Source organism: Bactrocera neohumeralis, chromosome 3, assembly GCF_024586455.1.
Source record: "Bactrocera neohumeralis isolate Rockhampton chromosome 3, APGP_CSIRO_Bneo_wtdbg2-racon-allhic-juicebox.fasta_v2, whole genome shotgun sequence".
NCBI classification, from domain to species: Eukaryota; Metazoa; Arthropoda; class Insecta; order Diptera; family Tephritidae; genus Bactrocera; species Bactrocera neohumeralis.
The window spans coordinates 48,128,996-48,142,069 of NC_065920.1; the positions used below are offsets into that span (position 1 = coordinate 48,128,996).

The window sequence follows — 13,074 nt, forward strand, 5'->3', positions numbered from 1 at the left end:
ATTGCATTTAAGAACGTAACACGTAAAATGTTACATATGGAGACACATAAATAAATATGAATTTGGATTGTTGGTTATTGTTAACTTTCTTTCTCTTAAACCGTTTCTGGAAATTTTCTGAAATGAAAAAAATAAAACAAATGCCAATGCGAACTGAAGCACATGAGAGTACGAAATATTATGGTAGTGACTCCGCGAAAATACTTCAGAAAGGTGATCTGCTGCTACAACAACAACAACAAAATATTTTGACTAAGCCCGATGAACTTTTCGTGTCTGAACCCATGCGTTCAGTTTTACTCAAGGGCGACAGGAATAAATCTTTTGCTTGATGGATGAGCAATCACGAAAAATACAACCCTGTATGTAAACGTCAAGCTTTCATTTGTACGCCATTTGTTAAATTTTCTGCACCAGCGAAAATAAAATCTGATGCAGTTTTTTAAATTATATGAAATTAAGATTAATTGATAGTGCAATTATAATATCGTTGCCGCAAGAGGTTGCAACTGTGTTTTTAATATTGTTGCATGGAAGTTTAAGGCAAGTTTTTCATTAATATCTTAAACAAAAAAACTAAGTTAATTTTTTAACCTCATTTGTATCTAGGTTTGTATTAGTGGACTCTTCGTTGGACTACGAAACAAGGTAATAGACAAAATGACACAGTATCTGCCGCCGAATCTTTTGGCACTATTTGCCGCACGTGATCCAATACCATATATGCCGCCGGTGGATAAGTTGCCACATGAAAAGAAGTCGCGTGGCTACCTTGGTATTGGTGGTTTTCTTAGTGAGTTCGAAGATCCAAAAGATACCCCGCCTGCAAAGCGTGTCGAAACTCGCCAAGAGCGGTTGGATCGTCGGCGTCGAGAAAAAGCTGAACAAGTTGCATATAAATTGGAACGAGAAATCGCACTTTGGGATCCTCAAGAAATAAAAAACTCGACGGAGGATCCGTTTCGTACATTATTCATTGCACGTATAAACTATGACACATCTGAATCGAAATTGAGGCGTGAATTTGAAATATACGGACCTATAAAGAAAATTGTTATGATATCAGACCAGGAATCGGGTAAGCCCAAAGGTTACGCATTCATCGAATATGAACATGAAAGAGATATGCATGCTGCTTATAAACATGCTGATGGTAAGAAAATCGATGGTAAACGTGTATTAGTTGATGTTGAGCGAGCACGCACTGTAAAAGGATGGCTACCACGACGCTTGGGTGGTGGTTTAGGAGGAACACGACGAGGTGGTAATGATGTTAATATAAAACATTCTGGTAGGGAAGACAATGAAAGAGAACGAGAACGTTACCGTCTAGAACGGGAACGTGAAGATCGCGAAAGTGCACGACTTGTCGAACGTAATCGTTTCGGAGCTGGCGACGCAGTAAGACGACGCTCACGATCTCGTGAAAGAATCCGAGAACGTGAAAGAGAGCGTTCAAGACGTTCGCGAAGCAAATCACGTGAGCGTAGGAGACGACGTGCAGGTAGTCGTGAACGTGAATATGACGAATTCGAGAAACGTGATAGACGTGAAAAAGAACGAGAACGCGATCGTGAGCGGGAGCGCGACAGGGATAAAAAGAAGAGACGATCAAAATCAAGGGAACGAGATTCATCCAGGGAGAGACGAGATAAGAAACGTGAACGTGATCGTCGTGACAAGGAGCGTGATCGTGGAGATCGTGATGTCAAAGAACGTAAACCTGATTTCCGTGATATCGACATCAAAATCAAGGAAGAACCAATAGACGACGGTTATCCAACTTATCCCATGAATTCTTATCAAACATCTGGTATAAAACGGGAAAGTGATGACGACGAGCACGAAGAAAAATTCCGGCCACCGCAAGATATGTTTAACGTGCCACCTCCCCCTTTAACTGGACGCGGTGTTGGCGAGAATGGACAGAATCCCAATGATGGTCAACAATCATGGTGGCGTTGAGGTTAAACTGTATATTACAAACTGGATAGTATACTTTCTGTTCCACTTTCAATATTTGAACACAACTCTTTCGATTTAGCGTTTGAATTTCATATTTTTTTCATGATTTTCGAAATAATTTTTAAATATTAATTATGAAACAATTTGTTTGCACTAACAAAACAAGATAAACTCCTCAGATTTAAATTTTACATAGTACAAACGCCTAAGTCGTAATAGTTTAAAAATAACAGAGCAAACAATATTTGAAATTCCAATATACACAATAGCAAGTTGTTCTTCATCGCTGTGTTGAGATGAAATTATTATTAACCAATTATGTATAAACTATTTAAACATTTTTAGTCAAAAACTTTTGAGATTTTAATTAATCCATGCGATAAATAATACTTAATTTTTTAATAGACTCCGATTTATAGTTTCCATTAAGTGATATCTTGGGATGTTAAAATTTAAATAAGATATAAATATCCCTACAATGTGCAAAATGACAAGCACACTGATATATATATTTGAATTTAAAATTTTGTTTGCTGCACTAAATGTAATTATTTATATTAATATGTAATTTAAACATATAAAACAAAATAATCGCAACCCTAATGTAAGGAAGAACAACCAAAATGCAAAGAGTAAGTAAAAAAATTGGAGACTGAGTTGTGTTTACTTGCGGTAACGCGTATCCAATTACTTTGGAATATCACATTTGGGAGAAACCATACTGTACCTAGCAGACTGCAAATCAAAACCTGTGCTATGGTTGTGTGCATGCAATCAAAATATTCCGGCCGCCTTCGTGTATATAGTGTTTGGAGTTAGTGAGTAATTTGTTTAGAGATAGTGTCAATCCTATGCTGGTACATGGGACGATTCATTCAAACAACTAATGATTAATTTGAATAAGTTACACGCAACTCTTTGTTTTATACTGCCCACTTCCCACATTGTATACTACTTATGTTCATTCCGTAACAGTATAGAAAGTAACTCGCCAATTTTAATTATCTTTTCTCTTCTTCCAGTTTGAGTACAAATTATTCCAAACTAAGAATTTTTAAACTAATGCTTTACGCATTAGGGGAAAGTATGCAATGTAAAGAACGGGTAAATTTTTAGATTGATTAAATTCTCACAAAAACAACAAACATATTTCAATGACTTGTTAAAAACACTAACGGCAAAGGTAATGTTTGAGTATGCAAGAAATACTAATGATTTTCCCATTCTAGGGGATCGAACGTTCACCTTGCCCACTGACTCCCAAAGCTTGCGTGTCGGAAGCGGTTAGCACAATTAGAGACCCCATGTATGTAGGTATGATACAATGTAAGTTGATCAAATTCAAATGGAATGGTTGTATTAGTAAGTGAAGTTGCTGTTTTCTGTCACTTCATATGCTGGTTAAAGGGGGACTTGTTAAAACTAAGTAGTGGCCAACAAAATGTAAAAATGTTTGTGCAAAATAATATACCGGTTTCCTTCAATAATTTCGGTTTTCCTTATAAAAATCGCATATTGTTTTCTTTAAAGGGTTTTCTAAATGAAAATATTTGTTTTTAATAACTTCAAATCTTATCTAAATATCACTTAAATTATAAAGTGCTGATAATGCAGTTATTTTGTTGGTCACTATTGGCAAGAAATGAGTGGTAAAGCGATAAGTAATGCGAACAATTTGGGCGTTGGTAAGCGCGCATGCCGTTCCTTTCTTTTCTCAGCTAATGTTTTTCTGGTGTGTTAGTGTGATCACTATGACGTGGTAGTCGTAGCTGATTGGTAAATTACCGTTAAGATTTCGTAATCGCATTTTTAAATTTGGTTCTTGTAAGTAGGATTGGGCCTTATGGAATCGTTTCCGATGTTTAAATATTAAAGCAGTTGGCTTTGATCGTAATAATGAGGGGATTGAGGAATTCAGATGGTGCTTTAAACATTTATGATGTAGAAAATATATACTCATATATTTTTACTATCTATTACTTTCAGTAAGGCAATTTCAACAACATAAGTAAGTGTGCCTTTAAAAGTTGATCTATTTAGTGAAAATAAGACTAGAACTTGACAAACTAGACTCAAGAAAGTAAAGTTTTTCTAAAGTATAATTGCACATTTTTTATTTAAAAGAAAAATATATATTATATAGAAGAAGTTGTCGGTAGCGCTCATTCACGTTTTACGGTATTTCACATGCATTGTTTCGTAAGAGTTTTGCCAGTTCATTTTGAAAGAGTCAAATAATTTCCAAGGACCACATGTTTTTCGTAAGTCTTAACGCCTACTTATTGTTTCGATTATTTTAAAGATTCACATTGTGCATTATTCAAAAGCATAAATTAAAAAAATATAATTTTCGAATGTACAAATGACTGTTTATTTTTATTTATTGGCTGTGGTAATGTATGCTTTCGATATTTTTTTTTTTGTAGTAAAATAAATCTTCATTGTTAACAGTTATTAGAGATAAATTTGAAAAGGCAACGGAATTACATACATACATATATAAATATGTATAATACTTGGTGACCCATATAAACTGCATCAAAACATGTTTGTCTAAACTGTTACAAAAAGTGCACTTTATTCTCATTTAAGTACATACAAATCTAATTATACAAGTAACTTCTATTGTTCAAATTCCACAAAAACGTACCATTATATTATACTACTGTGTAGTAATTGCACCATAATATAATTTAAACAAAAACTTTCATTGTCTACATAGTTCCATAGTTAAACGAATGCCAATTACAAATGAGGTACATATGTGTTATAGCAGGTATTACGAAGACTTCTGTAGTTCCCTCCCTTTATTAAGCACTAGTAATCCAGTCCTTTGGATTTTGTAATACTTCCAAAAGTTTGCCTTCCTTGGAATTGGGTGGCACCGTATGCATGTATTCCCATCGCGCCGTCAACGGCAATGACATTAGTATACTTTCATACCGCGCACCTGGCGTATAGAGACCGAATTTTGTGCCCCTGTCGTAGATTAAATTAAATTCCACATAGCGCCCACGACGCAAAAGTTGCCACTGGCGCTCCTTATCGCCGTAATCATCGTTTTTGTGTTGGCGCACAAGCGGCAAGTATGATGGGATTACCGAATTAGCACAACTGGTAACAAATTTAAACGCTTCCTCTTGGTTCGGTGTGTCCACATCGTCAAAAAATATACCGCCAATACCTCTACTTTCCTTTCTATGCGTAATGCGGAAGTAATCATCGCACCATTTCTTAAAACGTGGGTAGTAACTGGAGTCATGTTCGTCACAAGCGTCCTTTAGTGTTTTGTGAAAATGTACCGCATCCTTTTCGTCCAAATAATATGGTGTTAGGTCTGTGCCACCACCGAACCACCATTGCTTCTCGCCATCGCTCTCAACTTCGAAATAGCGATAGTTGAAATGTATTGTTGGAACATGTGGATTTCTAGGATGTATTACAGCACTTACGCCAGCGGCGAAAAATGGCAACTTCTTGCCTTCGGCCAAATTCTTCCCCCTGGTACGCATTTGTTGCACTGCACCCGGTGGTAACATACCAGTTACAACGGAAATATTAACGCCAGCTTTCTCGAAAACTTCACCATCCTGAAGGACGCACGTTATACCGCCACCACCTTCTGCACGCTGCCAACGATCGACTTTAAATTTTTGTCCGGCATATTCTTCGGTCTCTAAAGCACGACATACGTCTGCTTGAATTCTCATTATCATTAACTCCATTTTAGTACGCATATCATCCTCATTATCAATCAGCGTATTAGTGTCTGTAATTGGTTCTGCCATATAGATGGAAGTATTAAACTTTCGTTTTCTAGCAGCTTCCAAGTGTACGATAGAAATAGAAGCAGAAGTAGCCAAGCCAAAACCTACAATTAAATAGCGTACCTGTCTGCCGCTGGTACGACGTGCCATCTGATAGCTGGCAATAGAGGTCAACACTCGTCGTAAGCATTTTGAAAAAGCCATTATGCAAACCTATAATAAAATAACAAAACTTTATTTGTAAATATAATAAAATTTGTTTTTTTTTTTACGTCTATGTTTAACCTCCTTTAATGTCATCTGTCTTTCTTCATACCTACAGTGCACTTTTTCGAATACTAGAAATTTGATTGTTACAAGCGTTTTACTGGACGACGTGACTCTGACAATGTAATCGTTGCACGATCTATCAAATTCGTCTATCAAATAATTATTACTAATATTGTCAACAAATTCAACTCTTTCTTTTAATTAAAATAATATTTAAAATTAAATTTTTATAGTTCCGATCCTTATCTTATCATTTAATATTATGCAAATCATAGCAAAATATGATGCAAATACCTTCAATGAGAAATGTTTTTCCACTTATGTTTAAAAAGCTACTAGCCGCTGAAACGAACATATGTTCAGTGATAACCAACGTTAGCTCTTTTCGTTACGAAACGTAATCAGTTTAACGAAACGTTAAAAAATTATAAGATATACAATTAATTGATCAAGAAACTGCTATCAAATTGTCAATACTCATACTTATCCGTACCTACCCATTTTAACTCCAAAATCAGGCATTTCCTGATTATACATATACTGCAGCAATTTTTGCAAACAAAAACATACAGGTTTTAATTTTTAACAATTATATTAATTTATAAACAATGTAACACTTTTTTATAATAATGGTTTAATATTTTTAAAACTATCATTTACTTATTACGATTTTCAAGTTATACAACAAACAGTAATACATTCTATCAAATTTTAAAGCAATGTTAATAATATTAATAAAAGTGTGTGATAAAATTGCCGGTAAGGCAAGGTACCCTAACGAAGTGGGCAATGAACATTTTTTAAAAGTATGGCCCTGTCGGTCCAACATTGGGCTGTCTTCAGTTCTTTCGCGTATTGGTTAAATATTGAATACAAATTATTTTTGCACAGTTAATAGAAAATAAATGAGTAACAACGAAGTGTTTGTGGATATAAAAATTAAAATATAAGTATAAGAACTTTTTGATTTTGTTGTAGTGGCAGGATTCTTGTAGCTGACAGTCCTTGGCCGGATGAAAATCCAATCACATTTCTGTCAAAATTAGACGATTTACAAAAAATTTCATATTTCGACTTCCGTTGGAAGACCTAAACTCCCAATTTATCAAATTGCTTATAAATTTACACTTTTGTCCAAATGTAGACGTTTCTAAGATTTTACCAAAATGCAACTCTAAATATGACATGCTGCAGTTGGTAGCATTTCGATATTTTCGTTGAATTTGGCTTTGCCGCATTATTCAAAATTCATTCAACGTTTATTTTCATCTGTGCTAAATACTTCACTGAATTTACCATATAATTATTACAATTTTAACAACGTTTTCATTATTTTTCGAATCCGTGAGTGCGTTGTAAATAAACTGAAAGTAATTGAACTGAATATATATATCTGATTTGCGATTAACACATAGAAGTTTGGATCGGCAAAACTACGAATCTTGGATGTTGGTTTTCTTTTCAACTCTACTAATTACAAATGTCTGGATTGGAAAAATTTCAAGCTAATAGCGCTTGGCGTGCAAAAGTTAAGAAGTTACTTTTCATGCAACGGTAAATGCATATGTTTGCATGTCAATTTCATAATATGTAATTAATAATTATTGGAGAGCGTGAATGATCTCCATCTTATACCTGTAGATTAGCATATGTATGGTAAATAGAATTTGAAATTTTTCCAAATCTTTGACCCTTTAGAAATACACTACATTTTTTGCATCTTTTTATAATCATATTAACATTGTATATTGCTTCTAATATTGTTAGTTAAAAAAAAATATTTTAATAATTCCATTTCACTAAAATAGCACGTTAACGCCAACTTCTAAAACTCCTGTCCAGTCTGACAGATTTAGTCTTGATCTAACTGAGGACTTGCAAGTGTTTATTGAAGGAAAACAGGTTTCTTTTGAAGAACAAAATCTCAATCACTCAACAAGAGTTGAAGGAACTCAAAATACTAAAGAAAAAATGTTCGAAATTGAAAATGATGAAAATAAGCCAATCAATGTAAATGCGTCCGTACAACATAAAACAAAGCCCAATAAGGCTTATTATGATGAGAGTATGTTTGAAGATAAGCAACAAGTGATTCAATGGCAACGCTCATCAGATGATAGTTTCATGGCTTTGGAAAAAATGTGTGATAAAACTGCCTCTGATCCAAACAGTACTTTGTTTCAATATATACATAGCGATGACAAGGAGCTAATTGTAGAAGACGCTAAAAAGCGTAGTGGAAATGATTTTAAAACACCATGTAAAAAAGGTAATTTCTAATTTTTGTATTTACTAATGCACTCATAACTATGTTTTATTTTCTGGATTTATAGAACTTCAAGAAATCGATGAGGAAGCAAAGTCGTTACAACGTTTACTATACGATTTGTGTGTTCAAGAGCAGAAACAATTAGAAATTGACACACCGCTTAAGGGTATTGATGTCACACAACTAGAAGATATAGAAGCGCCATCAAAATTGTGGGACACAACTATATTGGGTGAGACCACTTTACAAACATCACCTGTAAAAATGGTTGGCCTCCTGCGACCCTCTACTATAATAGAGGAGTGTGATGAAGAAGATGACTTTGATAACGCTTCATGTGTAGATGGTGATGTATCATCACATGTCAGCTTTCAAAGTGCTGTAAAAGGCAGTGAGACCTCAGCTACAAGCTACTACGATACAGCACACGAAACTACAGATGCCAGCGCTGTTAGTAAAGATTCCAATACACACGAGAAATACGTGTCGAAAGAACTAGAGGACATAGATACAAGTCTGGAATTGATACAACTTGATAAAACCTTAGCGGCACCGCAACAACAGCTAATAAATGTAGTAGATATAAGTAGTGATGATCTCAAGATAGTACAAAATACAAGGAATCAATCGCCAAGTCCATCTTCTGATGAATCTGTAGGCGTTATTGAGTTACTATCAGATGAAGAATCGGAAGAATTGATTACGTCACATAACAGAGCGAATATTACGGTTAAAGCTGAATTCAAGCATGAGTGTGATTCAGTTGCGGAAGACAATAACAAGCCGAAAAAAATTTTATGTAAGAGTTTATACACCTCTGGTGATTTGAAGAGTACCGAATCCGATGAATTGGAAAATTCATTTGAAAACGACAAGGAAAATTGCGGTGAAGTTTTCGATGAAAGTGGCGAACAGTCAATGCATTTCAATGACACCATGGAAGAAGTAGAATATATGATGAAAAAAGGCATGCAATATATGGCTGCTACGGCGTCACCAAATCTTGGCTTGAATATACAAACACCAATTGTAAAAAAAGTTGAATTGCTTCCAGCAACAATGACAGTGAAACCATTAAAAGAGAAGGAAAGAACATTCACATATTCACCAAAAAAGCAAAATAGCAATTATTCGTCGCCTGCTAAGAAGGCTTTAAATGTAAAACCCACAGCAATTGTAACGGGTACAAAAGGTATGTAGGCTATAACAAGAAAAAATATTAAATTTGATTGCACCGAAGCTATCATCCTTCACAAATTAAAAAAAATAATTTTCCATATAAAAATTGATTTTGATCGGCCAGTGTGCATGGCAGTTATATGCTTTATTGTTCCGATCTAAAAAATTTGTTCGGAGGTTGTACCGTTGCCTTGAATATAAATAATGTCAAATTTCGTTAAGCTATATGCTGCTCTATGTCATTTTGATCCGATCTAAAATATATTTCATTAACGATTAATTTCATCCACAGCAAAACAACTTTTGTCTTCACCACGGCGTACACCGCAGAGCAGTGCACAAAAAAATAAACGTTTCGAAATGGATTTGCGGCCAATGCCTAAATTTGAACTATTTAAAAGACCCGCCTCAGCTATACCAACCCGCCTTAAGGAACCAACTGGTAGCAAACAATTTTCGCATATTGTCAGTCCAGTCGGTGCTTATATGAAAAAGACCGCCACTACACCATTAATGACAAATCTTAAACAGCGAACGGATCGACCGGATGTACATAATGCAACTGTTTTCCGTGAACTTGAGCAAGAAACAAAAGTCCACCAACCGAAATTTGCATTGAAGTTAAATACCGGCTCGAAAACATCTAGTTTGCCAAAGAAGGCATATATTTCATCAGAGTTCAAACATGTAAGTTTCTAACTAGATTAACAAAATAGGTTTTGAACTAATACCATCAATTACTTTTTGCATGCTTATAGATCGTTGATGAGCGTACGCCAGTCACTATACCGGGCGGTAAGAAGATACAGAAATATCTGGAGAATGCAATGCTACCTACAGTGGTGCGACATGAAGGTAAATTGAAAATGTCCGCTAACCAAGTAAATAGTAAAGAAACCGCAAACAAAGCCAGTTTTGGTAACACAACGCAACGCAGCAATGGAAGCTTGGCAAATTTATCCTTAATGTCGGGCGATATATCGGTGTATACAATGAAAGATGCAAGGAAATTCTAGAAAGGCTATTAGAATCATACATATATATTCTTTTAAATTCACTATGTATGTTAATGTATCCGGTGTGGTTTGGTTGGAGCTTAATTTTTTTTTTAATAATAATTGTAGTTTTACTTATTCTGAAATTGTTTGCTGGGTTGAAGTTTGTCTTTATTTTTACAATTAAAATAAATGCATAGACTAGTAAAGCTAGTTTATTAAATGCAACATTATCGCAGTTTCGGTGTCAATTTCATAGAATTCATGCCACTATTTTTCTGTTAGCAATTCTTTTATATTTTTTGTGGTTTCGCGTTCTTCCAAGCACGATTTACTTTAGATTCGGATGGACGGCCCAACTCATTGCAGATGTAGCGACCGACCGCTATTAATTTCTCTAGATCTACGCCTGTTTCAATACCCATTCCATGCAGCATATAAACTACATCTTCTGTGGCCACATTGCCAGAAGCACCGCGCGCGTATGGACAACCGCCGAGCCCCGAAACCGAGGAATCAACAACTGCTATGCCTACAAAAGAAAATTGATAAAAATATAATGTTCGAAGCTTGCCAATATTATTTAGCTGTATTCGCTTATGATATGCGTAATGTATGTAAAATGCAATACTCGGCTGACATACCATATTCTAAGGAGACAAGTATGTTGGCTAACGCTTGCCCGTAGGTGTCATGACAATGCACCGCCAATTTCTTTGGCGGCACAACTTTCACTACTTCATCCAACATGCGACGCATAGAACCAGGTGTACCTACGCCGATGGTGTCGCCCAATGATATCTCATAACAACCCATACTGAAAAGTGCGTCCACAATTTTTGCCACAGCGCTAGGTTTCACTGCGCCCTCATAAGGACAACCAACCACTGTAGACACATAGCCGCGTACTTTAACTTCAGCCTTTTGTGCCGCTTCTATGACCGGTTGGAAGCGTTTGATACTTTCAGCTGCGGTGCAATTTATATTTTTCATTGAAAAGGAGTCGGATGCTGCACCAAAGACGGCTACTTCGGTTGCACCTGCTTTTAGAGCGCTTTCGAAGCCTTTTAAATTAGGCGTTAACACTGGATAAGTGATACCCGTTCGCTTCTGTATGCTACGCAGCACTTCCGTGTTGTCGCCCATTTGTGGCACCCATTTTGGACTAACAAAGGTTATGTAATAGAGTGGTTGCAATAGTACGAAGCGTTATATTTATATTGGTTTTAATGCGTAGTGAACATCTTTTCGGGTCTAGATGTGCTCGGACACGACTTGTTATGTATTTACGAACATTGAAAACAAGTGCAATTTTCACTGAGGCCGGATTTTAGGGGCAAACAAATTTACTTGCAATTTGGATTCATTTTGTAGACCATCTAATTGGTCCATTTTTTATATTCGTAAATCCAGAGCAGAGTAACGCAGGTTGATTTTTCCCATTCCCATTTGTTAAATTACGGATACCTGTCGTGAATATACAAATTCAATTCAATGTAAACGGCTGCCTTTGACTTTTTGTGCTTGAGCATTTAGTTTTAATGAGCGCTTACATACATACATACATTCATAAATGTAAGTGCAAATAATTCTGCTCTATAAGAAATTTAGTTATAGTTATTGTGATTTATGTAATAGAGTTATAGTGACTAACTTCTTACCGTTGCAATAGTACGAAGCGTTATATTTATATTGGGTTTTAATAAAGTTCTTAATGTGAACATCTTTTCGGGTCTAGATGTGCTCTTTTATATAAATACACGACTCGTTATGTATTTACGAACACGTATTTTTGGTTGAAAACAACTGATCGCCGATTAGCAATTGGTTTTCTTTCGTTTATCAGCTGTTCGAGCCGTTACTAAAGTGTGATTTTAGGGGCAAACAAATTTACTTGTTTACTTTACTTTATTGTTTAGGAATTATCTCAAACATGGAAAGTGAAATTGTTATTTATCACTAAAGGGACCACTAATATACAGCCATTTTTTATATTCGTAAATCCAGAGCAGAGTAACGCAGGTTGATTTTTCCATCCCCCTTTTGTTAAATTACTGACACCTGTCATGAATATACAAATTCAATTGAATGTAAACGGCTGCCTTTGACTTTTTGTGCTTGAGTATTTAGTTTTAATGAGCGCTTACATACATACATACATTCATAAAGGAATTATAAGTGCAAATTTTTTTCGGAATACCTCGTGAATTAATAGCGGTAAATATTTTTTACGATATGCAGTATTTTTGATTTACATATTTTGTTTGTTCATAGAAAATGTGCAAATTCATCTATCTGTGCTATGGCAGCTGTAGACAAAATAAAAATTTTGTTTTCCCTTAAGTGAAAAGTTTGGAAAATAACTCAGTTAAAGGTAAAAAATCTAGTGCATGGAAACGTAATTAATTACTTTTAAATATTTTTATAGTAAAAATAACACAAGGTAAAGTGCTATCAGATGGAGAGGGAAGTAGGCTAATTAGAATGCATGAAGCCGGCATAAAAATTGGTCGAATTGCTGCTTCAATGAACCGACATCGTAATACAGTCACAAATTATTTGAAACATCGTCAAAACAATGATGATATCAAGCGTATTGGTCGGTTACCAGCGATTGATAAGCAGACCA

At 35.3% G+C, this 13,074-nt stretch overlaps 5 protein-coding genes across 8 annotated transcripts in view; 3 read left to right on the top strand and 2 right to left on the bottom strand.

Moving 5' to 3' along the window:
- Window positions 1-13,074, top strand: part of LOC126752523 (uncharacterized) — a 227,239-nt gene that overhangs the window by 15,310 nt on the left and 198,855 nt on the right. The window lies entirely within an intron of this gene.
- On the top strand, window positions 56-2,615 carry LOC126752615 (U1 small nuclear ribonucleoprotein 70 kDa). The gene is made up of 2 exons (XM_050463551.1): window positions 56-543; window positions 610-2,615. Exon 2 carries the CDS (start codon window positions 661-663, stop codon window positions 1,963-1,965), a length of 1,305 nt encoding a protein of 434 aa, XP_050319508.1. The 5' UTR covers window positions 56-543; window positions 610-660; the 3' UTR covers window positions 1,966-2,615.
- On the bottom strand, window positions 4,313-6,363 carry LOC126752628 (oxygen-dependent coproporphyrinogen-III oxidase). Of its 4 annotated transcripts, none has more exons than XM_050463569.1 (2): window positions 6,297-6,363; window positions 4,313-5,945 (listed from the first exon to the last, which is right to left on the bottom strand). In XM_050463569.1, the coding sequence occupies exon 2, from the start codon at window positions 5,934-5,936 to the stop codon at window positions 4,776-4,778; it is 1,161 nt and encodes a 386-aa protein (XP_050319526.1). In that variant the 5' UTR covers window positions 5,937-5,945; window positions 6,297-6,363; the 3' UTR covers window positions 4,313-4,775. The 4 variants fall into 4 exon arrangements, with proteins under 4 accessions (XP_050319526.1, XP_050319523.1, XP_050319524.1 ...); XM_050463566.1 differs by lacking the exon at window positions 6,297-6,363 and adding an exon at window positions 6,049-6,290; XM_050463567.1 differs by lacking the exon at window positions 6,297-6,363 and adding an exon at window positions 6,049-6,290 and having other exon boundaries at window positions 4,313-5,964.
- On the top strand, window positions 7,248-10,673 carry LOC126752556 (uncharacterized). The gene is made up of 5 exons (XM_050463464.1): window positions 7,248-7,556; window positions 7,811-8,271; window positions 8,336-9,463; window positions 9,743-10,137; window positions 10,209-10,673. Exons 1-5 carry the CDS (start codon window positions 7,483-7,485, stop codon window positions 10,464-10,466), a joined length of 2,316 nt encoding a protein of 771 aa, XP_050319421.1. The 5' UTR covers window positions 7,248-7,482; the 3' UTR covers window positions 10,467-10,673.
- Window positions 10,643-11,619, bottom strand: LOC126752673 (hydroxymethylglutaryl-CoA lyase, mitochondrial). Its single transcript, XM_050463642.1, has 2 exons — window positions 11,090-11,619; window positions 10,643-10,977 (listed from the first exon to the last, which is right to left on the bottom strand). Exons 1-2 carry the CDS (start codon window positions 11,589-11,591, stop codon window positions 10,739-10,741), a joined length of 741 nt encoding a protein of 246 aa, XP_050319599.1. The 5' UTR covers window positions 11,592-11,619; the 3' UTR covers window positions 10,643-10,738.

Excerpts from the sequence above, each read along its gene's own strand:
- LOC126752615 (XM_050463551.1), top strand. The coding sequence starts at position 661 with ATGACACAGTATCTGCCGCCGAATCTTTTGGCACTATTTGCCGCACGT.
- LOC126752628 (XM_050463569.1), bottom strand. The coding sequence starts at position 5,936 with ATGGCTTTTTCAAAATGCTTACGACGAGTGTTGACCTCTATTGCCAGC.
- LOC126752556 (XM_050463464.1), top strand. The coding sequence starts at position 7,483 with ATGTCTGGATTGGAAAAATTTCAAGCTAATAGCGCTTGGCGTGCAAAA. Across the intron at positions 7,557-7,810 it reads AAGTTACTTTTCATGCAACG|CACGTTAACGCCAACTTCTA; the intron begins GTAAATGCATAT and ends TCACTAAAATAG. Across the intron at positions 9,464-9,742 it reads AATTGTAACGGGTACAAAAG|CAAAACAACTTTTGTCTTCA; the intron begins GTATGTAGGCTA and ends TTTCATCCACAG.
- LOC126752673 (XM_050463642.1), bottom strand. The coding sequence starts at position 11,591 with ATGGGCGACAACACGGAAGTGCTGCGTAGCATACAGAAGCGAACGGGT. Across the intron at positions 10,978-11,089 it reads ACTTGTCTCCTTAGAATATG|GCATAGCAGTTGTTGATTCC; the intron begins GTATGTCAGCCG and ends TTTCTTTTGTAG.